General features: G+C 51.8%; 1 protein-coding gene across 1 annotated transcript; it reads left to right on the top strand.

Moving 5' to 3' along the window:
- The first annotated feature begins 23,937 nt into the window (after nucleotides 1-23,937).
- LOC124688278 (E3 ubiquitin protein ligase RIE1-like) lies at nucleotides 23,938-26,477 on the top strand. Its single transcript, XM_047221978.1, has 5 exons — nucleotides 23,938-24,507; nucleotides 24,678-24,797; nucleotides 25,385-25,517; nucleotides 25,613-25,771; nucleotides 26,060-26,477. Exons 1-5 carry the CDS (start codon nucleotides 23,966-23,968, stop codon nucleotides 26,216-26,218), a joined length of 1,113 nt encoding a protein of 370 aa, XP_047077934.1. The 5' UTR covers nucleotides 23,938-23,965; the 3' UTR covers nucleotides 26,219-26,477.
- Nucleotides 26,478-27,580: the final 1,103 nt, after the last annotated feature.

Genomic DNA, 27,580 nt, shown 5'->3' with positions numbered 1-27,580 from the left:
CTTGCTGTCCCACCGCGGGTAGCCAACCAGGACGTCCACTCGTCTAACATAAGGTTTAGAGTAGAGGTCATGGCCGTGCGCTTGTTCTCGAAAACACACACATTGCGCTCTAACCAGAGGGCCCTCATCACAAGCATGATTAGCGAGTTGGCTTCTCGTCTTCGACCTGCAACAAAATGGGAGGCAACCTGCACCCTCCAGTCACCAATACCCAGGTTGCCCACCGGGATGATGTCCGGGAGAGCTAGGCGCTGCACTAGCCCCTGCCATATACCCTGCACATAGTCGCAGTGCAGGGAAATATGGTCGATAGTCTCGTCAACGCTGTCACAAAGCAGGCATAAGGTGTGGCTTGGCAGACCTCGTCTGAGCCACCGGTCGGCAGTCCAACACCGCCATCTTAGTGCACGCCATGCATGGAACCGGTGCTTGAGCGGTGCAAAGGATGCCCAGATCAAGGGCGCCGCCGTAAGCCTGGTTGAGCCATGAAAAAGCATCATGTACGCAGCGCGTGAGGAGAAAGATCCATCCCCGCTCCACTTCCATCTGAAAACGTCGGCTCCAGAGTCTTCGTCGCAGACAACAGCCGCAGCGCGAATCGCATCCCACAGCCGTAGGTACTACACCGTGGCGTGGCGTCCACGGACAGCTCACCGGCAATGTCGAGCACCCAGGCATTGTTTGCGAAGCCATCCCGGATGGATCGTCGTTTGCGAAGCGCCGATTTGACAAGCTTGCTCAGCTCCAGCGCAATGGCAGTAGCCTTGTTGTCGGCGATCCATGGGTCTTCCCAGAACAGGGCAGCCCTCCGTTACCCACGACGATCTCCACGGACGCATTGAAGAGGGTACAAGAGTCTGGACCAACATGCAGGTCCAAACCAGCCCACGGCTTGGTAGCCTCCGTCTTCTGGAACCAAATCCAGCGGGAGCGCAGAGCCGTGTTCATGCGACGCAGATCCAGGAGGCCAAGCCCAACCAAGAACTTAGGCTGATAGACGAGACGCCAAGCCACCGGACAGCAGCCACCTTTGGCGGCCTCCTTGCCCAACCAAAGGAAGCCCCTCCTCATCTTGTCGACCGCACGGAAGACCAGGGGTCCAAGTCATGCGCCAGGAGATGGTAAACGAGGGAGGACGTCATAACCGCTTGCACGTAGACAGCGTGGCCCTCGCGAGACATGAGCCTGGCCTTCCAGTATGGTAGGTTGGCCGCCAACTTGTCAAGAACAACTTGGAGGTCTTCCCTGCATGGCTTCTGAAACGACAGGGGAGGCCGAGGTAGGTGCACGACAACCGAGAGATGGGGCAAAGCAGCGTCGTCGATAACTGGAAATGCGGTGCCAGAGACCCATCGCAGCAAGGTCCGAGAGCAGCCTTGCCCGCACCGTGGCAGAGAAAAGTGCCGGGAGGACCTCCATGGCGATGACAAAGAGCAACGTCGAGATTGGGTCTCCCTGTCGTAGCCCTCGACCATGCCGGAACGCGTCACCAGAGACACCGTTGACAAGCACACTTGTGGAGGCGGTGCGCACCAGGAGCGCAATACAACCAATCCATCTTGGCCCGAAGCCTCGCTGCCTCAGGACACTCAGCAGAAAAGGCCAGGAGATGGTATCAAACACCTTTGCCATGTCAACCTTGAGGAGCAAGGAAGGTATCCTCTTCCTATGCAATAGCTTGGACGACTCTTTGACTAGGAGGAAGTTATCCTAGATACACCTCCCATGGATGAAAGCCGTCTGGTTCGGGCTGACAAGCTCCGACACCGCCGGCACCAGACGTCTTGCCAACACCTTAGTCAATAGCCGCGCGAAACTGTGGACTAGGCTGATGGGGCGAAAATCCTTGAGGTCGAGAGCTCCATCTCGTTTAGGGATGAGGGTGATGAGGGCCTCAACGAGGTCCTCAAAACCTTGGTGTCGCCCCATCCAGACCTCGAGGAGAGCCGCCATGACATCCGCCTTGATCAAGGGCCAGCAGTGGCGGTAGAACTCCTAGGTGAATCCATCCGGCCCTGGTGACTTCACTAGTAGAAAAAGCCTTATAGATGAGATCTTATTTCTTTGGCGCACCAGCTACATATGCGCCACAGAAACAATTTCTGTGGCGCACCTGGCATGGTGCGCCACAAAAATAGCTTATTTCTGTGGCGCACCGCAAATCTATGCGCCACAGAAATAAGGTGGGCCCACATCCTGCCACCATCAATCATTGGTTTCGCTATTTCTGTGGCGCACTGCGCCACAGAAATAAGTGATTCTGTGGCGCACTGGCCTCGGTGCGCCACAAAAATAAGGTATTATGTGGCGCACTGGTCTTGGTGCGCCACAGAAATAAGGTATTCTGTGGCGCACTATGTTTGGTGCGTCACAGAATTAGCGAACCAGATCTACAAAAGTGCCAACCTCCCACCTACCACACTACAAAATCCATTCTTCTTCCTCCTCCATCTAGCTCGTCCCCCCTTCTCTCTCATCCCATTTTGGCCATACTTTTCACTTGCTTGGATACTTATTGCACTTACTTTGGTTGATATATAATTGGTGTTGAGGAGAAGGCTCTCCATACTCTCTCCTCCTCTCCAACTCATCGATCGCGGTCTCGTCTCGGTATCGAATCTACAAGGTGAGTAGTTGGAGGAGACATGCATATGCATGTCGATATTGTGTGGCCGTCGGTGTGTATGGATGCTTATTGCAGGTGAAGCGCTTGTGTGTGTGTGCCGGTGTGGTGCTGTTACCACCCGATTTTGGCCAAATCAGGAGATGGGCCGCAAGTGAAGATGGGCTTGAAGGACGTACACGTGGAGCATCTTCGAAGCGGCCTTGCGCTAAGAGTTTGGGCTTAACTGCCTGTGTATCTGTAATATAGTAGATCGCGTTGTGTTTAGAATTAACAGATAGAGTCTGGCCCGTGCACGGTTAGGTGCACGCCTCAATTAGAAAGTCCCTTGAACTATAAATATGTATCTAGGGTTATCGGAAAAGGAGGACAATCATCGTTCAACCAACACAAATCAGGCGCATCGCCACCCCTTTCTTCGAGGGTTTCTCCCGGGTAAGCACCATGCTGCCTAGATCGCATCTAGCGATCTAGGCGAGTATACGTTTATTCGTTACCTTGTACTCGCTCGTGCTGAAGCCTTGTTGATGGCGAGCAAGATCTGTTTATCCTTAGGTGTCTAGGGGCTTGCATTGATGCTTTCGCGTGCATATCTGCGTGGCAATGCCGTCCCTTGACACCTAGCTGCCCTTACACCTATCTGGGTGTAAGGGCAGCATCTTGCTTGTTCGTTACTAAGTAGATCCGATCCGTTGTAGTTGCTCCTTGCTCCGCAGGGATTAGTTTAATATCTGCATAGTTAGGCCTTATGCTGGGGTCGGAGGATCCGGTAGTGCGTTAGGTGTTGTTCACCGTCCCTGCAAGGGATGTTCCGTGAATCAACGTTATGTTGGTTTTTAGGCCTCTCGTAGGGGTAGTTTGCATCATCTTCCGTAGCTGCTAGGCCCGATCACACGTATGACGTTCCGGTTATGCGGTGAAAACCCTAAACTGTCGTGGATCGCTTTAGCTTTTTTCTGATCAAGCAGGATCCCCATGCCATTGTAAATCCAACGTGAAACATGGGGCGATCGGCTCCTTGAGCCGATCCACAGGGAAACCTGATGAGCCGATAGGGCTCGTATTTAATGTTTACGTGTCCACCATGCAGGAACAATCGAAGCACTCTAACACCTTCCTGATCGGGTCTAGGTCAGGTGGCACGCCCTAGCAACCGCCAGGACGTGGCCGGAAGATTTGCGGGACGACGCGAGGTGCCAGGGTCCACTAAGCGGCCCTGGGAGCTTCCCGGCTCTTCGTGTTGCTTAGCCATTGCCCGTCGGTGGGTTTTGGAGGGTAACACATTCTCGGCACGCCCGGTGGGACGATCTTCCGCAACATCCACGTCAACATCGGCATCCGAGATGGCGGAGGAACAGATCACATACGAGGATCTTCCTCCTGATCATAAGAAGAAGTACGATGAGCTGAAGGCCATCGTTGAAGCCGAACTCATCGGCTCCTTTGAGAAGACTCGTTCGCACGGCATCAGGTTCAAAGGGTTCACGCCACAAGGTGTCCTCGATGGGTTGGATTTATCCCTCCCTTCAGATGAACGTACCAGAGCCCTGCGACAGGAAATCAACTACGTGGTGGCCCATTCACTGCATCGGCATTCCGAGAGCCTCGGTGAATTCTTTGGAGCGCGTTGCGTTCCGGGTGGTCCAAGAGATCATGGAGCGTCGGTACTCCCCTTCAGGACCTGCTCTAGGGACTCACCAAGGAGAGGTGCAACTCCACACCAGGCCACCATTGCCGTACGCGATGGCAGCTCCACAGCAACAAGGTTCGCCGGCATACGTTGTCCACAAGGTTGGAGGTGATCCGGGCGACTACCAGTTCTTATATGAGCCGCCCAAGGAGATCCCACACGGATACGTGTGCACGTTTGTGTCGGACTGCAATAACTGGACACAGGCGATCCAGGCTCCAACAGGAGGGATTGCCGGAGCAGGAGCCATTGTTCCGGCAGGAGGAACGACTGCAGCAGCGGGAAGTTTGGGAGCGGAAGCTGAGAAACAGGCGTGGCTAGCCAAGTATACCACTGCACCAGTCCAGAAAGCTCAGCTGCCACTACCTCCACCGCGGATCAGATCAGCGCAGTCCTGAGAGATCAGTTCGGCATCTTGCCGAAGAAGAAGATAATCGGCTATTCCAAGCCGTACCCCAATGAGTTCGACCTGATCCCACTACCACCTAAGTACCGACTTCCGGACTTCAACAAATTCAGTGGGTCAGAAGGATCTAGCTCCATCGAGCACGTGAGCCGATACTTGGCCCAGCTGGGCATGGCTTCGGCATCAGATCAGCTACGGGTGAGGTGCTTCTCGCAATCCCTCACCGGTCCAGCTTTTGGATGGTACACCTCGCTGCAGCCAAATTCAGTACGATCATGGAAGCAGCTGGAGGAACAGTTTCACACCCAATATCATTCAGAAGCTACTGAAGCTGGTATTGCCGAACTAGCACAGGTTCGGCAGAGGCGAGGAGAGACAGTGGCTGAGTACATTCAGCGATTCAGAGCTGTCAAGAACCAATGCTATTCGGTTCATTTAACTGAGAAAGAAGCAGTCGAGCTGGCCGTGGCAGGCCTTGCAGCGTCATTCAAGGATCTGACATTCCAAGTGGAGTACAACTCGTTGACGCACCTGGTCAGTAGGCTGACCTTATATGAACAGCGCCATCCGGAACCGTACCGAGACAAGTTCAAGCGCGCGATAACCCCGGTCAACGCCGATGAGGATGAAGATCCCGCGGAAGATCAAGAAGTCGCGATGAGCCGAGTGGACTCGAACGCCGCATTCGTGTCCTGCAAATGGGTGAACCCGCCAGGGCCTCCAAGAGGATTGGACTTTGATGTGAGCAAAACTGAACATATCTTCGATCTGCTACTGAAAGAGAAACAGTTGAAGCTCCCTGAAGGCCACAAGATCCCTACGGCGCAAGAGATGAACAAAAGGCCGTACTGAAAATGGCATCATACGTTCACGCACGCCACCAACGACTGCAAAGTATTGCGCGCACAAATTCAGATGGCGATAGAATCAGGCCGATTAACCTTCGGACAGTTTGCCATGAAGGTAGACATGCGTCCGTTTCCGGACGTCAACATGGTGGACCTAAGCCACTCCATAAGGGAGCCAGGGTTCTCTTTTGATGTCAATATGGCAGGATTTGTCACCCGCCATGGCAAAGATAAAGCAGAGAGCAGCTACTCTCGTGGCAAAGATAAAGAGGAGGCCGTTCCACGCGACCGGCCCCAAGATGATGATAGACGGTACCTAACCGAGGAGGAGGTGAGAAGCATACGGTGTCAGCGCCCACTCTCCGTGCATCTCCTCAACAAATATGAGCAGCAATACGACCGACGTCGGCGCTACGACGAAGACGATGAAAGATCTCGTCGGTCTGATGATGAAAACAGGAGGTATCGTCAGCATGACAGGAACAACGACGGGTACGAACGCTACGCTGGAGGGAGGTCAAGGGAGCAAGACAACGTGGATAAGCACTGGGACTGTCCCTTCTTCAAACATTGCTGGGACTCAGGAATGAGCCGATTGCCAACAATCGAGAATTGCCCAGAATGCAAACAGCAAAGGAGAAGGACAAACGAGGTTTCAGTGTTCGAACGTCTAGGACCTCTCCCACCTATCAACAAACGAGCTGAGTCATCTCAAGAAGAGGACTTCGAGGAGTCCGATGGAGAAGAAGATAGGTATCACCGACAAGGGTGGTGCCCTGATGGACTCAGCCACTCTCAGAAGCGTAGAGTGCAGCGGCTGCGAAACCTGGAAGAAGCCGAGGCACGATGCACTGTACACGTTGAGAAGAGCACGGCCCGATCTGGCCGTGAAAATCCAGCAGACATTGGAGACGAAGGCGCGCCCGCCAAAGAAAGTATGGCGCCCAAAACAGGCGAAAGCCGATGCAGAGGCATCGGCTGATGCCGATGCAGAGGCATCGGCTGATACAAACATGGTATCCGTGGTCCTAACAGAGTAGCAAGTCCAAGACATTGGACATACGTGGCAAGGCCGATCCCTGAGATCGGCCCTCAAAAAATGAAAAGCAGAGGATCTTATCTCCAGCATGCCACGTAGCTACAATGGAAATCCAAGAAGTTGCAAACCATCGTCAAGCAGTGCAACGGAAAAGGAGACCGATTCCCGCAGTCGGCCAAAATTATCCTCAACATCCTTTTGTCTGTGTTCAGCATTGATCCAACAGATGCCTGAAGAGCCGATACCATCAATTACTTGACAGAATCGGCTCGGGGGGCACATAGATGGAGGAGACACGAGGATACGAAGCTTGGAGTGGATATCAAATGCCCAGCAGAACAGCTCAAATATGGGGGCCGATACGTAAACAAATCGGCCGTAAAAAATCGAAAATACAGAAATTTTTGGGCACAGCCGATGCGTAGACATCGACTTAAGAATTCAAAGCCGATGCGCGGCCATCGACTCAAGGGATACAACTGTTGCAAGCAGAAGCCTAATGGAGCAGTCATCAAGTTACGCAGCAAGGCTCTACTGAAGGAGTCCCTCAGTGGAATGGTGGGTGGCTCCATTAGCACATCTTCAAGATCAGCAGCGCCTGCGTAAGCATGCAGATCGGGTTAGGATCATGAGAACAGCCAATGAACATTCAATCGGTTGTGACATTTCCTCCTGGGGTTGGACCAAGGTGACAACTTCACCAGAAGCTGCATCAGTCTGCCCGAGGTGATGGACCAATCCGAGCAGCAAGGCGCAAGAATAAAGCTTCTTAGTTCAAGGGAGCTGCTGATCCTTCCAAAACCGTCCTAGTGCACTGTCTCCTTGGGCGCAAGCTTTCTCGCCCAGTTTTGATGAAAAGATGGAGCGGCTCGGGGGGCAGCTCGCCTTGGAGGTTCTCTGCTTTTGGGAGCCGATTTATTTGGAATCGGCTGACGTTGCACTGCAGTTGGGAGGCCGATGGTGACCCCTTTGGCTGATGCGCTTTCATTCTCGCCTTGACAGAGGCTCGGGGGGCAGCTGGCCTTGAGAATTCGTCATTCTGAAGAGCCGATGGTGTTGAAATCGGCTATCTCTACATCATAACCATGTTGAAGGGTGGAAGACTCTTGCAGAGGAAAACCACCAGGTTGACAGGAGGAGTTTGAAAAAGGAGCCATCATCGTTGATCAGGCTCTAGACCAGTTCGTTGCTGCAAGAAAACAGAGCATCACAAGGGAAGTTGTGAGCAAATGGTACCTGTTATACAGGTGTATCAGCTTTGACGGCAAGGTATTTCAGCCACGGTCTCAGAAGCTTTCCTGAAGGCGTTAATTCAGGAGTTTTGCTATCAGGACGAACATCACGATCGGATGATTTTAAAGTCTAAAGATCTGGGGGTCTCAAGGCTGCGCGTTGGACCCGTTCGATTGGGAGTTTGGGTCTGAATTTCATGGATTGCAAGTTAACATCTGAGAAGGCGATTGGATTGGTCTGTCTTGCAATCTGTTATAAAAGCTGATGCATTGCCATCGGCTCATCGAGTTCAACAAAGGGGAGAATCGGCTAGTCTAATATGGAAGAGATCGACAAAGTCAAATTAGAGAAATTTCTTCATTGATAACCAGATTTTTTACATAGAAGGAGCCGATTGCTCTCAAAAGGAAGTTGCTAGGGGATACATTGCCCCGTCTACTACTCCTAGCTCTACCCTATCTAGGGGCCGCTGCTGCCCTCATCATCGTCGCTGCCGTCGGCGCTACTCCCGGCCGGCTCGTCGTCGCTGCTGTAGCGGCCGCCGGCAGGACCTTCGTCGTCCTCGTCTTCTTCATCAGCGTCGTCGTCATCGCTGTCGAAGTCGCTGAGATTCCCGGGCCAGTGGCAGTGGCGTTTGGCCGGCGGCTCGTCGGAGGAGCTATCGTCCTCCTCCTCCTCCACCTCCTCGGAGGAGGTTACTCCCTCCCAGGGAAGGTCGTCGTCGTCGTCGCTCTCCGCTGCCCCATTGGCGAGGCTGCGGAGGACGCTTTCCCCATCGGTCAGGGATTGGTCGTCCTCTGACCAGATGGAGAAGTCGTGGCTTGGTTCGTCCCCGGCCTCGATGGCGCGGCGGATGTTGGCCGCATGGGCTTCCTCCGGGTTCCACTCCGGCGTCGGCTCGCGGAAGGGGGAGGACTGCGTGGAAAGACCCGATGAGGAGGAAGAAGACGACATGTTGGCCGAGGAGGGTTTTTGGGAGTGCTAGCGCGAGGAGGACGGAGAAGGGAACTGCAGGAAGTGGCCAAATAAAAAGGAGAATATAGTGGTTTAATGCCTAAGCAGTTTCCGAGGACGTGGTGCCAGAACCGTCAAGTCGTGCAGGGGAGTTGAGAAGGCAAGACGTCATCATGAAGAAAACTGCGACGGTTCTGCCACGACATGACCCTTCGAAGGAGACAGATGGTTTTGCAATTATCATTATCAAAACCAGGGGGGCATGTGTTACCACCCGATTTTGGCCAAATCAGGAGATGGGCCGCAAGTGAAGATGGGCTTGAAGGACGTACACGTGGAGCATCTTCGAAGCGGCCTTGCGCTAAGAGTTTGGGCTTAACTGCCCGTGTATCTGTAATATAGTAGATCGCGTTGTGTTTAGAATTAACAGATAGAGTCTGGCCCGTGCACGGTTAGGTGCACGCCTCAATTAGAAAGTCCCTTGGACTATAAATATGTATCTAGGGTTATCGGAAAAGGAGGACAATCATCGATCAACCAACACAAATCAGGCGCATCGCCACCCCTTTCTTCGAGGGTTTCTCCCGGGTAAGCACCATGCTTGCCTAGATCGCATCTAGCGATCTAGGCGATATACGTTTATTCGTTACCTTGTACTGCTCGTGCTGAAGCCTTGTTGATGGCGAGCAGATCGTTTATCCTTAGGTGTCTAGGGGCTTGCATTGATGCTTTCGCGTGCATATCTGCGTGGCAATGTCGTCCCTTGACACCTAGCTGCCCTTACACCTATCTGGGTGTAAGGGCAGCATCTTGCTTGTTCGTTACTAAGTAGATCCGATCCGTTGTAGTTGCTCCTTGCTCCGCAGGGATTAGTTTAATGTCTGCATAGTTAGGCCTTATGCTGGGGTCGGAGGATCCGGTAGTGCGTTAGGTGTTGTTCACCGTCACTGCAAGGGATGTTCCGGGAATCAACGTTATGTTGGTTTTTAGGCCTCTCGTAGGGGTAGTTTGCATCATCTTCCGTAGCTGCTAGGCCCGATCACACGTAGGACGTTCCGGTTATGCGGTGAAAACCCTAAACTGTCGTGGATCGCTTTAGCTTTGTTCCGATCAAGCGGGATCCCCATGCCATTGTAAATCCAACGTGAAACATGGGGCGATCGGCTCCTTGAGCCGATCCACGAGGAAACTCGATGAGCCGATAGGGCTCGTATTTAATGTTTACGTGTCCACCATGCGGGAACAATCGAAGCACTCTAACACCTTCCCGATCGGGTCTAGGTCGGGTGGCACGCCCTAGCAACCGCCAGGACGTGGCTGGAAGATTTGCGGGACGACGCGAGGTGCCAGGGTCCACTAAGCGGCCCTGGGAGCTTCCCGGCTCTTCGTGTTGCTTAGCCATTGCCCGTCGGTGGGTTTTGGAGGGTAACAGGTGCATGGATGTTTGCCGAAACGTTGATTCATTTCCGTTTCGGAATTTTTTTTGCACTACCCATACGTCCTACCTTTAGGAGAGGGCATGCCGATTTTTTCCGCTCCATGTATACCTTTAGGAGAGGTACAACCCATGCATGTGTGTGCATGTGCTGCGGTTCTAATTTCCTGAGGCAAGCATGGTCCTCTCGATGAGTTCCTCTTGAATCTCTAGATACAAGATAGACGCGAAGGAGGACATGATTCGGAACAATAGGCGCCAGATAAGATGTCCGTGTCGATCATGCAAACTCAAGCGCTGGATCAACCCTGATTCCGGACAATTGGAGGAGCACCTGCTGAGGCGTGGTTTCATGCAAGACAATCAGGCGCGTCCGGCCCCAACAAATGGTGCGCATGAAGACCATGTCGGCGGAGACTATCATCATGAAGAAGAAGTCGGCGGAGAAGATCATCATGAAGAAGATTCTGGCGGAGAAGATCATCATGATGAAGAAGAAGATTCCGGCGCGACCCCGCTAATTTCGGCCTTGCGGCTCTCATGTTCAAGATCTGCTCCTCCAGGAGACGAGCAACGACAGATCTGCAGCCAGAGAGAGAGCCAAGCTGTCGCAAATGGAGAAAGACAGGATGACTCCGATCTTTCCTGGGTGCCGTCCGCAGGATACACGCTTGCATGTAACGCTTGATTATCTGCAGATGAAGACGCAGAACAAGTGGACCGATTCCAGCTTCAGCAAGAACTTGAAATTCTGGCACGATCGTCTCCCGGAGGGGAACACATTGCCAAGTAGTATCGATGAGGCCAATAAAGTCGTGTGCCCTCTTGACCCTACCGCACGAAAAATACCACGCATGCATCAATGATTGTGTGATTTATCGGGGCGAGTACAAGGATAGAACCACATGTCCGGTGTGCGGCCACGGTCTGTACAAGGTTGAGAACAAAAAGGTACCTCGAAAAGTGGTATGGTACTTTCCTATCACTCCCCGTCTGCAGCGGTATTTCATAGACCCTAAGGAAGCAAAGCTCATGCAATGGCACGCGGAAAGGAAGAAGCCCGAAGAAGATCCGGAGATGGGCTATATACTGACACACCCTTCAGACGCTGGCCAGTGGGAAGCATTGGACATCGCCTTCCCTAGGTTCGGGGGCAACGCAAGGAACATCAGGTTGGGTATGAGCACCGATGGACTCAATCCGTTCGGCAACCAGAGTAGCACGCATAGCACCTGGCCTCTGTTTGTATGGCCTTACAACCTACCCCCGTGGCTGTGCACCAAGAAAAGGTAGACCCGTCGCTCTCCATAGCAGATTATGAAGCATTCAAGTTGTCCATAGATACCGACGATGCTAAAAAATGGACCGCCTGGGGGAAGAAAATGCGGCAATTGAACCTAGGGGCCCACCATTGCGGAAGCGGCGGTTACCGAGGAAAACAACCCACTTGGGACAAGGAGGATGCCGAGATGGTACGTTTGGGGAAAGAAAACCCCTGGCTAAAAATCGCGGATGTACATGCTAGGAATTTTGTCTGGTCCTGCTACTACTTAGACTGGAAGACGGGGAAATTTATTACGGATTACAAAGACGTGAAGGACTTCGAGAAGAAGCTGGTAAGGATAGTCTATATTATTGCGCTGATCTTATTAGGCAATGAAGCCAAATGGGCTAACCTTAAGTTCATTTGTCTGAAGGATGATGAGTTGAAGGCTAGTTCTACGGCTGGCCCGTCGTCCCAGGGGTCGATGGAACCGTGGGACACGCCTTTCAACAGGGCGACGAACAAATACAAGAACATGGACCTGGACAAGCCGCCGACGTCGGCTGGCAGTGTGTCCGGCTTTGGCACAAGTATGAAGCTATCCGAGTACTACGGATCGGATGCCAAGACGAGAAAGCAGGAGAGGAGGTCGTCGGCTAAGGATAAATCTGAGGTTCAGTAGCTGAAGAAGAAGGTGGAGTCACTAGAGAAGCTGGTGGCCGAAAAGCCTGCGGAGAACACCGAGCTGATGAACAAGTTATTGGACGAGAAGATCCGGCAAATCATCCCCTTGGGTTGATGGAGGGGTTAGCTGCTTGGAATGCGGGAGGTCAAGTGGGGCCGATACATGTGCCCAGCATCAGCGGCATCAACTCAAGCTTCCACGTGTCGCCGACGCTGCCGCTCCACCTGACGCCGCCGCTCTACCCGACGCCGCCGCTCCAACTGGTCGCATCGACGCCCCCAACCGCGGAAGCTGATAGGGTGGCGGTGCTTGATAATGCACCCGTCACCGACGCCCTTGTATCGACAGTAGCCGAGATTGATGCCATCCAGAAGGTAAACTCATTAGTTAGTCCTCCGCGTCATCTTCTTTAACTATATATGCTTTTCGTGACTGCCATCTCATGATGCCCAACATGGCGCCCCTGACTCAGGACGAACCTTGCATACTCCTGCATACGGTGGAGCCCGCGCGGCAAGTTTATGGAAGTTGCTAGCGGCCTTGTCATGGCCACATGCGTTATGCACAATGCTAGAATAGCGGAATACGTGGTGAAGGTCAAGTTGGCACTGGTAGTGCCGGAGTACCGCTACATCATCCCCCTATCAACCTCCGGGCATAGACGAGGGCGACGTTTTGGACCTTGGGGATTGCACCTCATGGCTTATGACATGGCCGAAGAACCAGATCCGTCTGGGGGGGGGGGGGGTCTTCCGAGTGCTAGGAACAGCACCGGCGCCACCTCCCCTATCATCCGGCCCAAGATCGCCCACGCCGACGACACCCTTAAGGAAACAGCGGTCTCCGCCCCCACTACCCTGAAGGAAACGGCGGTCGCCGCCGCCACCCGGAAGGAACCGGTGATCGCCGCCACCACCACACGCCACCAACAGCTGTTGGGAACGCTACGGCAACGACCGTCGACCAGACGCAAGGTACGCCAAGCGGCGGCATCGCAACCGCCACCACCTAAGGTCCAGGACATGGCGCCACTTGATGGCAACGATGGAAATGATGATGATGACATCGATGCCTACATAAACACTGGCGCCTGCAGCCAAGACATGTACATGCCTCCTATGGATGAAGAAGCCTTCCGCACTCACGTCGATCAACTTGGTCGTCCCACTACATTCACGAAGCAGCGCTTGACCTTCACAGGTTTTTCTCTGCAAGACACTCCTCCGGAGGCTGGCAATCCAGCTCAAGTCAAGCCTGCTACCGTTTTCAGCCCTAACACGCTGCGTAAGACGATCGTCGGGGAGCCACCCAAATCAACTCCAGCAGCACCCCAAGCAACCCAGAAGCACGACCAGCACCCAAAGCAACCCCAGCAACACCCGAAGCACCACCACCAGCACCACCAGCACCCGAAGCACCCCCAGCGGGTCAGGTGAAGAAGTAAAGGAAGAGAGGGGCCAAGAAGGGCGCATCTTCGAGCCAGCCTCCTCCTAAGAGGATCCGGGCCGACGACATGGTACCACCGACACCGGATGGCTTGCCCCGGTGTCATGAAGCTGGTAAACCGATACTGCCTAAGGACATGGAACACCTCGCAAGTGGACCAATGCTCCCTTTGCAGCACACTATTCATTATCTAGAGGGCGTCCTTCTTAAAGACAAGGATCCAAATTACCCGGTGTTCTCGGTCAAGGTGCCAGAAGACCCGAACTTTGTCCATGAAGACCCCGCGGATATCTTCTTCATAGCGTTCGAGGACGTCTTCAATCTATTTCACTCGAAACGACTCGACTATAACTTGGTCCGCCTATACGTGATCAATCTTCAGATGAAGATCAACAGAGAGAGATCACCCCACATCGTGGTAGAGGATCCCTACTACATGCGCAATATCCAGCTCCAGGACGGCTCAAGGACACGGACCAAGGGGGTGCGGTACCTCCAGAGCTTCATGCTCATGAACAAAGAGAAGAACACCATTCTTCTGCCTGTCTTTCCCGAGTAAGTACACATCCGCTCACGCCTGTCGTAACTTATGCTTTCTTATATATTTCTTCCATTGCCGATCCTTTCTAACATTCCATTTCAATTGCATGTATTGAGCAGGGACAAATACTGCACACTCGTCATCCTTTGCCCGAAGTGGTCACTAGCCCAGTATTTCGACTCGTCGAATACGACTCTTAAGAAAGACTACAGGAGAATAAGGGGTGTTCTCAATGAGGCTATCCTTGGCTACTCCAAAAAATGAGGCACCTTCGACAAGAAGGGGCAATATATCATGTCGGGCACTAAAAAGCTCGGGTTCAAGCACGTGATCGACTTCCCTTGCATGAAGCAGCTAGCTGGCAGCATTAAGGAGGCCTTCTATGTCCTCCATCACCTTAAAGGGTTTGTCGAAGATGCAGAGATGATGTGTCTGCCACCTAGTCAGCGAGACCCCATTAAAATGTCGGGGGAGATCAACGATGATGATCTTAGAGAAGACTTCCATCGCATCCAAGTAAAGCTATCGGAAATTATCGTACAAGATGTATCCAACGGATCGGGGCTCTTACACCAACTCAGAGGGTTCTGTAAGAGGGATATCGAAGAACGCCTACATAGGCAGGGTGATGGAAGGACGTGGACGACGGAGGACTTGTACAAACCGTTCCCGGAGCCGCTCAAGAAGACGTCTTGTTGACCGAGGCCAGTGTGCCTAGCATTGCTTTGAATCGATGGACAATGTGTACTGTGTTGTAAACTAAACTTGCTTAATTTGCTCGAAACGGTCATCGTTGTTGGACTTCAATTACTAGTGTAGTCTTTGTCGTTGAACTTGATTACTTATGTGATACCGATGCTATATGTCTTTTAGGTTTATTATTATTTCCTTGCTTTAATTCTTGTGAATATGTATGCATGTGAACCCTCTAACTCTTTCCATTGCATTATATACTAATATGCCTTGTGTCCATAGAGATGACATACTACGTTGTGTTCGAGGGGCGGGTTCCAGGAGTGTACGAGGAGTGGGAGGACTGCAAGAAACATGTGCACAAGTTCAGAGGCAACTTCTACAAAGGGTACCCGACTAGACACGAGGCGGTTGCCAAGTGGAGGAAGCACTAGTCGAACAAGAGCAAGATGAAGACCTTCGTTGTGCTCTCGCTCTTGCTCACCATCGTCGTGGCGGTACTCTATTTCATCCTAGTGTAGGCGGCGGCCGGTGTCACTTCATTTGTATCTGGAGATGATGAACTTAATTAATTTGCATGGATTATGAGTTGTATGGAGATATATGTATAACTCGATCCGGCTCTAAGTAATGTGATGATGATGTATAATGTTGCTATATTATATATGTCCATATTATATCTGTCTATATTATATATGTATATAACCTGTATACTGTGTATAAAACTTGTATAATACACCAGACAGTACAAAATCGAGTATACCTGTACATTATTCTGTGATGCGGCAAAACAAAATTCAGTGGCGCATGGGCCAGTGCGCCACAGAAACCTTATTTCTGTGGCGCACTGTCCTTAGTGCGCCACATAAAACCTTAATTTTGTGGCATGGGCCGGTGCACCACAGAAACCTTATTTTTGTGGCGAAGTTTCTGTGGCGCACCGCCCATGCGCCACAGAATGTGGTTTTTGGTGCGCCACTAATGAGCCTTTTCCTACTAGTGCTTGTTGGATGGCATCGCACAAAGCACAACCCACACCTCCTCCTCCGTGAAACGGGTCCAGATGCGCCAAGCCCACCTGTGGAAGCCCAAGAGCCTCCAGGGAGAGGTCAAATTCCATGGGGCGGGCATTGCTAAGCAGGTCCACGTAGTAATCCATGGCAAGAGCCAACTTCCCTGCGAGGTCAATGGCAGTGCGCTCGCCCATTCTCTGGGCAGAGATGCAACAACGATGCCGCCTCCCCGACGCAAGGATGCGGTAGAACTGAGTGGAAGCATCTTTGTCCCTCAGCCCCACCCTAGCACGTTGCCTAGCGATGGTCCGCTCGAGCGAAGCAAGGCCCAGCACCTTGAGCTTGAGACTCCAGCGCAGCCAGGCCTCGGCCGCACCGAGCTCCCTAGCCTCCTAGGCAACGTCAAGGCGCAAGATAACCTCGTTAGCCACAAGGAGCAAGTCACGAATTGAACCGACCTAGCGCTGGCTCCATCCCTGCAGACCGCGGGCAACCCTACGCAGCTTGAACCCTAATCTGGCGATCAGGTTTGATGGGACCACCTCGCCCACATCGGCGCCATCCCGGAGTGTTGCAACCATGTCCATGAAGCCCTCTAGCTTGAGCTAGAACCTCTCGAAACGGAAGCGCTTCCCAAAGTGGGATGCCATGGCCGTGGACATGAGGATCGGGCAATGGTCGGATATGGAGGACGACAAAGCCGATAGGGACGCGTCCGGGTGCAGCTCCTCCCAATCCACGGAGGAAAACCACCGGTCTAGCTTGACCAAGGTTGGTTCAACACGGCCGTTGCTCCAAGTGAAGCGCCGCCCCAACAAAGTGGACTCCTTGAACTCCAACTCATTGAGACAGTGTCAGAACATTCCCATGGTGCGCCGATTGAAGTTCAAAGTGTTCTTGTGGCTGGCCTGAACGATAAGGTTGAAGTCACCGGTAGCTGCCCACGGGCCAAGGATGGCGGCTCTCAGCATCCGAAGCTCATCAAGGAACTCCGGCTTGAGGTTGTCGCAAGTATGGCCGTACACGGCGGTAAGCCACCATGCAGCCCCGCCCCCCTTGGCAAGGTTGATGGAGATAGAGAACCTATGACGCGAGAGCCAAGAACGCGTATGTACTCCGATCTCCAAGCAATAAGCACACCACCAGCAGAACCGATAGCCAGCACATACGCAAACCCGTCGAAGCGGGCGCCAAAGGACTGCGCAATATCAAACTGTGTTACAGACTGGAGCTTGGACTCTGAAACGCACACCACGGATGCTTGTGCATCGTCTACCGCTATCCTAACCGCCGAGCGACGAGCAGGGTTGTTGAGGCCCCTCGCATTCCAGATAGCAATGCAAACGTTTTGTACATCCATTGGAAACTATCCACCAAAGGAAGCCGGCTACCGATCAGACGGCCGCCACCTCAGCAGCCCCATCGCCCATGGAGCTCGCCTCGCCAGCCACATCGCTGCACCTAGCCCGAACAACGCGGTGATGGCTTCCACCTCCTCCGGGCCTAGAGGCGACGCGAAGATATCGGCGTACTACCGCAGCTGGTCTGCGGACAGCTGCTCCCCATCATGGCAAACTCCGAGCTTCTCAATGAGAATGCGTTGCGCCCACTTAACGACAGAGACGGCGGCGCCCTTTCCTTGGCTGCAAGCCGCCTGCTGCGCCTAGCGAGGGCTGTGCCACATGGAACAGCCTCCGATGAACCACCTTCGGATCCGGCAGTGGGAGCAGGGGGTCGTCGAGCCTACAGCGGAACTGACGAAGGAGATCGGGCAAGGCCTGGCCATCCTAGCCAGCGGCAACGACATCGTCTACGTCCATGGCCGAAGGATCGATCTTAGCCCCTGCATGCCCAGCATGCGAAGTGGATGTCGTAGTGGCACGCACATGGGGCGGGGAAGCAGGCGTGGTGTTGTGGGTATACTTTATGGGTATATCAACGACATGGTCTAGATCCGGCTGAAAGGATTGTATGCCGCACCTAGGGGGGGGGGTGATTAGGTGCTAACCAATATTTAGTTCTTTTTCAATTTAGGCTTGACACAAAAGTAAATTCTCTAGATATGCAACTATGTGAATTTACCTATATGACAAGATCTACAACTAAGCAAGATATAGCTAGACAAGATATAGTAGAGCTAATAAGGATAGAGGTAACCGAGAGTGGAGCACGCGGAGACACAAAGATGATTCCTGTAGTTCCTTCCTTTTGAGGGGAAGTACGTCTACGTTTGGAGGAGTGTGGTCGCCACGAAGGCCAGATCAGCGCCACAAAGGCCTAGCCCACTTACACTAAGGGAATTCCTCGAGGCGGAAAATGGGCCTTTACAAGGTTCTTGGGGCACACATCCACAACCGAATTGGAGGCTCCCAATATCTGTAACAACACAACAACAAGAAGAACAAATCAACCACAAACAACTAGGGTTTCCAAAGAGGAACACTAGCAAAGGGGCCCTCAATCATATGAGGGGGAAATGCAAATCGCTTCGGTGAAGATGTAGATCGGGGTCTTATCCTTCAATTATCCAAAGATCAAGAGCTTTGGATGGTTAGAGGAGGAGATCTCGTGATTCTTATGTTTCTTGAGATGGCTCTAATGGTGGATGAACTTGGGAAGGATTGAGTAGCTTGAGGTGGAGAAAGAAGGGGGGGTATATATACCCCTTCCAAAATTGAGCCGTTGGTGGATTTTTGGGGATTATCCGGCCTAAGTATGGGCCGGATTATCCGCCCCCCGGATTATCCGGCCTCCTGGAAATGTCCGGCCAAATATCCGGCCTGGATCTAGGGGCATACTAATAGCTCCGCCGAAAATTCCTTAGCCGTTCTTCAGATATCCGGCCCCGGATTACCCGGCCTGTGAGTTTTTCCCTCCTTCCTTTTCTCTTGTTTCTCCACTCAAATTCAACCACATATATATTCTGCACTATCTCAACACACATTAGTGTATCACATATATTGTCATCAAACATTCAAAACTATAATCCGAGAGTTGTTCTTTCAATCTCCCCCTTTTTGGTGTTTGATGACAATATACAGATTTGCAATAATACTGCTAGAATGAATCGTTATGTTGGCAAAGGATAGAAGCACTCCCCCTACACGTGTGCATATAAGTAATTTGCATTTGAATACAAATGCACTGCACATAGGTACGAGGTGCCTCAACACAAAAGATATCCAACATGAACAAAACATGAGACATATTCAAATATAGTTGAGACAAAGTGATAGAAAACATACCAATATGGTGATATTAAATACCGAATACCTTAAATCACTCACCATATCATAAACTTTGGTCTCAACATATCGAATTCCCATAACGAACTCCGAAATCCTTAACAATATGTCTCACAACCACACATAGAACATAGTTTTAAACAACCAAACCAAGACAAATATTTCAAACAAATGATAAGAAAGAGGACACGAGTGATAAAGGAATGGTAAACGCATATGCTTGTGCCCTACCCATGCATGCAAAGCCCGTAGAAGTCCTAAATAGAACACTTCTCCCCCTTTGGCATCGAAACGCCAAAAAGGGGAAAAGAGTGATGCTACTCGTCCCATGGAGATCACTCGGAGCCCGTCTCGGACTCATACTCTTCAGCACTGTCAGCAGCTAGTGGAGAGTCACGAGAGATGTTGCTCCTCTGAAGACCCTGCTCGATGTCAGACCACTGAACCCGAGAAGAGTGCCACCCACTGTAGGCGGGGTGAACATGAGGCTGAGGAGGAGGACCTTGCTCACCACTGAGCTTGTGTAGAATAACCTCCTGAGTATGTTGTATATCTGCGCGCTGACGGATGGCCTCAAAGTTCTCCTTGTGGATCTCGATGTTCATGCACAGGACATTGCGCTGGAACCAGTTGAGTTTCTTCAGTTCCCTATGAGCAATAAAGCGACCGGGTGCCTGGCCACTAGAGCGAGCATCTCCCATAAATGAACCGGCAACAGGGGCAGCTGGAACAACAGTCTTCCTCTTGATGTAAGCCTTCTTGAACTTGTGATCTACAGAAGGGAACTGACTCCAATCTTCCGCCACAGCAGTGCTATTGATAAGAATCTGAATGTAAGGAGTATATGGCATAGAAGTCCAGGAAACCATGGCATCAAAGATCTCATGAAAGATATAATCCATGACATAAACGGTGAAATCTTTGGTCTCATCACCATCCTTAGCACACTCAAAAGCAAGACGGAGGAGGTCCACAAGTGCACCCCGAAGAGCATCATTGTTCCCACCACTTGGGGCAATGGTGTCCCTGAAGAAGCGAAGCAGCTGACCATAGATAGGAAGCAGTCCAGTGATAGTTCCAACAACTCCATTCTCGTCGTAGAGATCATAGAGCACATTCTTGTCTGTGCGCTGAGGACCATGAAGACGTTGACCACCTTCAAAGGGATAGCCAAGAAGCTCAACAAACCTGTGGAAGGAGGCCTCACAGGGAGAAGAGCCAGACATCAAATGCACGGTGCGATCCTCGTCCTTCTTAAAGGCTAGAGTAGCATAGAATTGCTTAATCAGAGGAATACTGAAGTCACACTGGACCTTCATGAGCTTGTGCAATCCCATCCGCTCGGTAACCCAAATGGCATCCTCAAAGTAATCATTTTGTGAGAGCAGTTCCACATCAATAGCTTGCGTTGGCCTCACCGTGTTCATGGGTTCATAGATGTCCTTGTAAATGAAAATTTGCTCCATGCACCAAAAGCGAGGATCCTCAATGTCCAGCTCCCGCTCGACATCCTCATACCAGTTTTTCTGTCTGAGGGCAGCATATGTAACAATGTCCATGTTTTTGTAATTCTTCCTTGTATCCTTGCCTTTACGCCTCAGATTGGCGGACTTCCTAGGAGCGGTCTGACTCAACTCTTCACTTTTTCGAGAACCCCGAGGGTGCCTCCGAGAACCACTACGTGTGAAGTGACATAGATGAATAGCATGTAGGAGAGTAAGCTCATAAGTCATGTATTGATGCAGTAACATACTATATGCATACTAAGACTCGATAAAAGTTTAGACAAAGTCGATCGAGAGAGACTGCAATGGCAACAACTCTCCAGGCCGGATAATCCTGTGTCCCCAGGGGGCGGATAATCCGGCCTAGCTGGATAATCCGGCCATCGCGGGGGCCGGATAATCAGGCCCTACGAATCTGCAGCAAACTCGAGCAAAACCTAGTCTAGCACCAGATCGGCCTCATAGCATGTAACTGTAGTACTCTACACATGATTTGGAACAACTAGACACCATCTCAACCAAGAAAATAGCATATACAATTCACAAAACCTAGTGTTAGGGATTGTGAGTCATACCCTCATCCATTGGAGGAACCACTTGGTGGAGATGAGAGCTAGGAAGGAGGAGTACCCGATCCGGCCAACAACGTTGAGAGGGGAGGGGGCAGACGGGGAGGCTCCGGCAAGGAGAGCCGTCTCCAGCGGCTGTGGGGAGAGGAGAGAGGTGTGTGTGGGGGGGGGGATCTGGCTGATTTACAACCCCCACCCCGCATTCGGACAAATCCCGCACAACCAGCCCAGGCCGGATAATCCGGTCCAAAAAGAGGGCGGATAATCTGGTCGGGCCGGATATTACAGTGCCTGCGAAGGCCGGATTATTCGGTGTTCTGGAAAAATTCCAGAACACTGGAAATCTGGCCTATCTTTGTTGGGTATTTGCACATAACCATATATGATGCAATATGATATAACGCCATATATAAGATGCAAATTTACCAATAAGATGAGACAACCAAGAATCTTGCTAAGACTACTTATGTTGAAGTATGTACATGTCCAGCGCTAGCTACCCCGCCTATCGATCTGTAGTGAACTCTGCACGTACGTATAAGAGTATCCCCAGTCGCGTCCCTAAACGGCGCCGGATCGAGCGTTTGGAGGACGTGTTTTGTTTGTGCCGCGTTTGCTGGACGTCGCATCCCAACCGCATCCTCGAAACAAAATTTCAGAAATTTAAAACTTAAACGAATTCATTTAAACTTGCTATATATTACGTAGATTCGAATGAAATTCGATTAAATTTAAACTAAACCCTAATCTAGAAGTATTTGCGGCGACCGGAGGCGTCGTAGTAATGATGGAAGTTGTACATGTCGTCGGTGACGACCTCCTACTTGACGCGCTCGTCGGGCTCATCGACGGGCTCGTCCTTCACCAAGCCGCTTGATCCAGCCTCGCCGTCGTCGGTGAGGTCCACGAGCGGCTTGCCCGTGCCGCGGATGGACATGACGATCGCCGTGTCGAGGTCGCCCCTCCAGGCGTCCTTGTCGTTCAGCGACGCTAAGAACGCCGCTCGCAGCCCTGGGCAATCCTCGGGGTCGTCGCTGCTCGCGATGAGTCGCTGCTGCCGCTCGTACTCCCCGGCTTCGGGATGAGGAGGGCGTCGCCGCCGCACCTTTGCTGTTGCCGGCTGCCGCTGCGCCGGGACTCGGATTGACATCCCGCTCCTCCTTCACCTCGCGCTTGGGGACGGTGTAGGGTGTGGCGTGGTGCGACAAGGACGACATCGATCGGGCCGGCCCTGACGACGAAGAGTTGGAGGAGAACAAGTACGTCCTCCTCGGCTGCCAGCGCGCTGCGGAAGACGGTGGCGGTGAGGACGGCTTCTCCAACCTTGGAGCGCCGTTGTGGATGCCGTTGATGACGTTCTCCAGGGTGCGTCCCGGAACACCCCAGAATAGGACGCGCCGTCCTTGTTCCAGCTGTTCGGCCGGCCGACGAGGCCGACGGTGCTGTTCATTTCCACGTCGTACTGCGCCTAGAAGTAGGCGACCCACCAGGTGTCGTTGCCGGTGGCCACCCAGGTCAGATCGGTCCGCTCGTCGGCGTCGAGTGCAGACCGCTGGGCCCTGATGGAGTCCCTCCAACGCTCCGAGCCTGGTGACGACGACGGCGGGATACCTATGTCGTTGACGGCCATCCTCCAACCGCGCTGCTTGGAAGACGCATGTCCGACGGGACGGGATATCCCTCGCGGTACAACGCCCACGCCTCCGCCACGGTGAGGCTACCGCGGCCGAAGCCGTTCGCCGCGGCGATCTTGCGGGAGGACGACGACATTGCGTAGCGGTTGAAGCGGCGAGGAGAAGATTTGGGAGCGGCGAGAGATTGGGATGAACAAGAACCGCATGACGCTATTAATGTACAGCGGCGGCAGGCGAATCGTCAGTGGGTCGTTGGACGCAATAAACGCTGACGTGGACGGCCACGCGGCCATGCACGACAAGACGCGTCCCTGCGTCGCCAGAGAAATCTGGAACGCCATTAACGTCGCTTTACCAAAGGTAACGCGACGGGGTTTTAGACTTTCGAGCCATTGACGCGTCGGTCCCGCCACGCCTCGCCTCGCTTTTTGTTGTGTCCGGCGTGCCCGGAGCGTCCCATGTGGAATGGGGACGGGCTCGGAACGCCGGACACCGTATCAGGCTGCGTTAGAAAAAAAAAATTAGGAACATGTTTTTTTGTTCGTTTGGAACCGTTTGAAGGACGCCGGTGGGAGATGCTCTAAATGGAAAATCATGACCAGTTCGTGTCCATCATATGGTTGTGAGCCTGCTGTGGGTCCTGACACACGCTGGAGCTGGTGCGTGTAGGCCTGTACGGCGCGCGGTTTCCTTGGACGGGAAAAGTCCACCGCGCGAGATCAGCTGGGACTCTGCGCTACGCTGGCCAGACCGATCGATCCATACCCCGTGAAAGAAAAGCATATCCACAAACGGGCCAGGCCCATGAGAGACTTTCTTTAGCGAAACGATGGTACGTTGCGCGCGAGCGCTACCGAGCAATTAATTTCCGACTCGGGTTGTTAGTTAGTTTGTTATTCCTCGCTAGTTGTCCTTCTTTGGGCTGATGAAATCTAGCCCAATTTGCATCGTAAATGTCCTCCGTGCTCAAAGGCTCAGCCCAAGCCTACCAGGCATGGCTTACCAGAGCGCCCAGTCAGTTCAAGCCGGCCCAAAACAAAACGTTTGCGCACCGCAGTCGGCAGAGTACAGACAAGAATCGTTCGTCACGGCAGGACGAGCACACGGCAGCAGTGAGGTGAGGGGAGACTCCCAACTCCCAAATGGAACCGGCCGCCTCCTCGCCGTCGCCGGAGCAGCCGCTGCTCGGCCCGGCGCAAGAAACCTCCTCCCCGGGTTCCGGGAACCAGACCTCTTCGCCGCCGCCAGCATCGGCGGCGGCGGCGAGGCCGAGCCGCCTCGCGGCGCTCATCGGGCGCGCGGCGGGGCGGCGCGGGCCGTCGATGCTGGTGCGCGAGACGGCGGCGCTGCAGCTGGAGAGGCGGCGCGCCGACTGGGCCCACTCCCGCCCCGTCGTCGCGCTCGACGTCGCCTGGAACGTCGCCTTCGCCGCGGCCGCGGCGGCGGTGCTCGCCGCCTCCACCGCCGAGAGCCCCGCCAAGCCGCTCCGCCTCTGGCTCGTCGGCTACGCGCTGCAGTGCGTCGTGCACGTCTCCCTCGTCTGCTCCGGCGCACGCCCCCGCCCCGCCGCCCGCGCGCCAAGCCCCGACGTCGAGTCCGATGCCGCCAACGCTGGGGCCGGGCCCAGCAGCTCCGACAGCGAGGGCGGTGACGACGAGGTGGAGGCGATGGAGGAGAGGATCAGGTAAGGCGAAAAGGGAAAGCCCCCAATTCTGCCTCGGGTTTTGCTGTGTGGTGGAAGCAGGACTAGGGTTTGTGGAACTGTGATATGTGCTAATCTGGAGGAAATGACTCTTTGTCTCTGTTCACTATTGCTCCATTAACTCTATTCTGATGATTTTGTTACTTGTGCAGCTCTACCGACCGTTGCGAGTCGGTAAACACTATGATCTCTTTCCTGTGGTGGATCATTGGGTTCTACTGGGTGGTGTCCGGCGGCGACGTGCTCGAACAAGGTGCCCCGAGGCTTTATTGGTACCGTAGCCTTAAACCTTCACCCATTGCGCACTACACTTTCTTTGTGGGAATTCAGTAAATTATTTCCAATTGCATATTGGTAACCAGGACCAAGGCTAGTGTTGTATATTGCAATATGTCATATCTGGATTCTGTAGCATGCAAAGTAGAATGCAAGACAACAGTAATCCTTTCGAGAAAAGCAGTGCACAATAAGCTCTGCACTGAGACACTAATTGAGTATACTGGCGTATGATATGAATATGAACATTTGAAGTTTTCAAACCTGTTCGCTGGGTGATAACAAATAGCTGTTATGTTTTCTAGTAGTAAATGCTTCATGCAACTGATGCATATAGAGTGAGTGCTATCTGTTGGAGAGTACCGTACGGCAACCATCTATTGTATGTAATTTAGGAAATATACCAAAGTCGGTTCCTAACCGACTCAACTTGTAGCTCAAGCATATCCCTTGTACATGACTATATATATGAATCAATGAGAGGAGGAGGCGCACGCATTGTGCAGCCAAACACAATTTTACACTATCTATCTACGGAGTATTATACCTAACAAAGTTACCTGGTTTGGAATTTGTTGTGCAGGTTAACTGTAGTTTTTCTAGCGTTTGATGTCTTCTTCGCTGTGTTCTGTGTTGTTATGGCCTGCTTCATTGGGGTTGCGCTGTGCTGCTGCTTGCCTTGCGTTGTCGCAATTCTGTATGCTCTGGTTGGCCAGGTAAATAAATTCATTTTGCATTTGAGAAAGTATCTGCTCCTGTACTACACACACCTTTACAGCTTATTGCACATTCCCTTCTTTTACATATGTAGGAGGGTGCATCAGATGCAGATATTGGCGTTCTCCCCAGATATAAGTATTCTAATCCCAGTGAGGATGGAGAAAAGGGAACTGATGAGGGGGTTATGATCCCTATACTGAATAATAGTGGAACATCAACAAGTGAACGAATTCTTCTTCGTGAGGATGCGGTAAGGATTTTGTTGTGTATTGGCATTGTTGTGTGGTACAAGTTGCTTTGTTCGCGCATAATTCTATGTATTATCTTTGATCTTCATATTTGCATAGCGTATCTTCCATTGTAAGTGCGTATTAATTTTACCGTTACACTAGAAGAACTTTGCAAGTTATGCCAGTTCAAAAATTCAGGCAACTATTCTTAGAAACTAAACAATGCTGTGAACTTGATACAAACGAGAACAGTATCCAGTGTTTATCTAGTCTGCGATGCTTTGCTGACAGCGTCTTTGTTCTATCAGGAATGCTGCATATGTATCTCATCATACGAAGATGGAGTCGAGATATCTGCTCTCCCTTGCAACCATCATTTCCATTCAACATGTATTACGAAATGGCTGCGGATGCATGCAAATTGCCCACTTTGCAAGTACAACATTCTTAAAGGCAACGACAATTAAAACTCACAAAGGACTTACGCTGACATAACTTCCATACCCAAAGCCTGCAGGCATGAACATCCTGGAGCAAGCAGCAAGTGAGAAGATTTGTGATTCCCATCCGTTTGTAATCTAATGATATCAAGAGATTTTGTTCTTTGTGAGGATTGGATGTGTTTTCTGTTTAGGACACGGGCCAGTACAAGTGTACATGAATGTACTATAACTGTGTGCTGTTTTCTGTATAGGAAGGTCTCAGAAGTGGTTTACGGTTTGGTTTTGGATTCACTTTGTGCAAAATTCATTTTGGAATGATCTGCTGCTTTTCTGACTGAAGAAGGCCGTATTTCCTTCATCCTTTTGTGCAGGTGCGACAAATGCTCACCAGGCCCCTGATTTGTGGATGCTCCTAATTTCTGTCATGCTTAGCTCATCATGGGAAATGCGATTCAGTCTTCCTGGGAAACGAAGAGCATATTTCTTATTCCCTCAAAAAGAAAAAAAAAACACACATTACTTGATGGAGAGCACATTGCTGGTTGGAGACAACTAGATCGACAGTGAAATTCAGAAGCAAGCCGGCAATGCAATATACTGCTGCGCACAAAATTGTTATCAGAATTTCATCTACACACTTGAGTTACAAGAGTCACAATAATAATAATAAAAACTACCATCCTGAGATAATTCCCCATAACAAGACAACGGTACAGGTGCACCAGATAAAGGGTGAGCACATCTACCATGCAACATAAGACGCCACACAGCATAAGTTAATATGAAAACCCTCATTTCGCCACCAATTTAGTGGCAAAAGCACCACAAAATCACCAAATTCATTGTTTACGGGCTCCACAGTATCTAAATCTAAGAACGTGTGTGCTTGTATCCACAGTGAACACAGAAGTTGGTGCAAATGTGCCTGGATAGAGCTGGGGAGTTGCCCGGTATCCCTGTCTCTCCCTCCATGGGTACCCATGTGTGGAAGCTATGCCCTGTTTTGAGGTTGAAGACATCACAAGCTGGGAACAACTTGTGCCCCCCCTAGATCTTGTTCCTGGCTCCACCACTGTCTTTCCACATATCCTAACTCCAATGGACGAGGGGCCATTTTTCTTCTCTGGAGATAAAGTAGACATCTCCATATACCTTTGAGAATGCATCATGCACATACAAATTCCTCTCTTGGATCATCGAGCAAACATTCTCAGCGTCTCCCCATTGTCTACAACTGGCATACATATGGACAAGTAAAGTTTGCAGTACCACATTCATCTCAGAGCCCATCTTGATGAGATGAAGGCAAAGGCTTAAAAGCCCTGCCAAAGTGTATTGGTCAAGCCTAATGCAAGCCTGCTCCATCCGATGGTAAATGGTTATAGA

This window comes from Lolium rigidum, chromosome 2 (assembly GCF_022539505.1).
Source record: "Lolium rigidum isolate FL_2022 chromosome 2, APGP_CSIRO_Lrig_0.1, whole genome shotgun sequence".
Classification (NCBI taxonomy): domain Eukaryota; kingdom Viridiplantae; phylum Streptophyta; class Magnoliopsida; order Poales; family Poaceae; genus Lolium; species Lolium rigidum.
The sequence above is the reverse complement of the archived record's forward strand: the minus strand, read 5'-3'. Positions and strand labels throughout refer to the sequence as shown.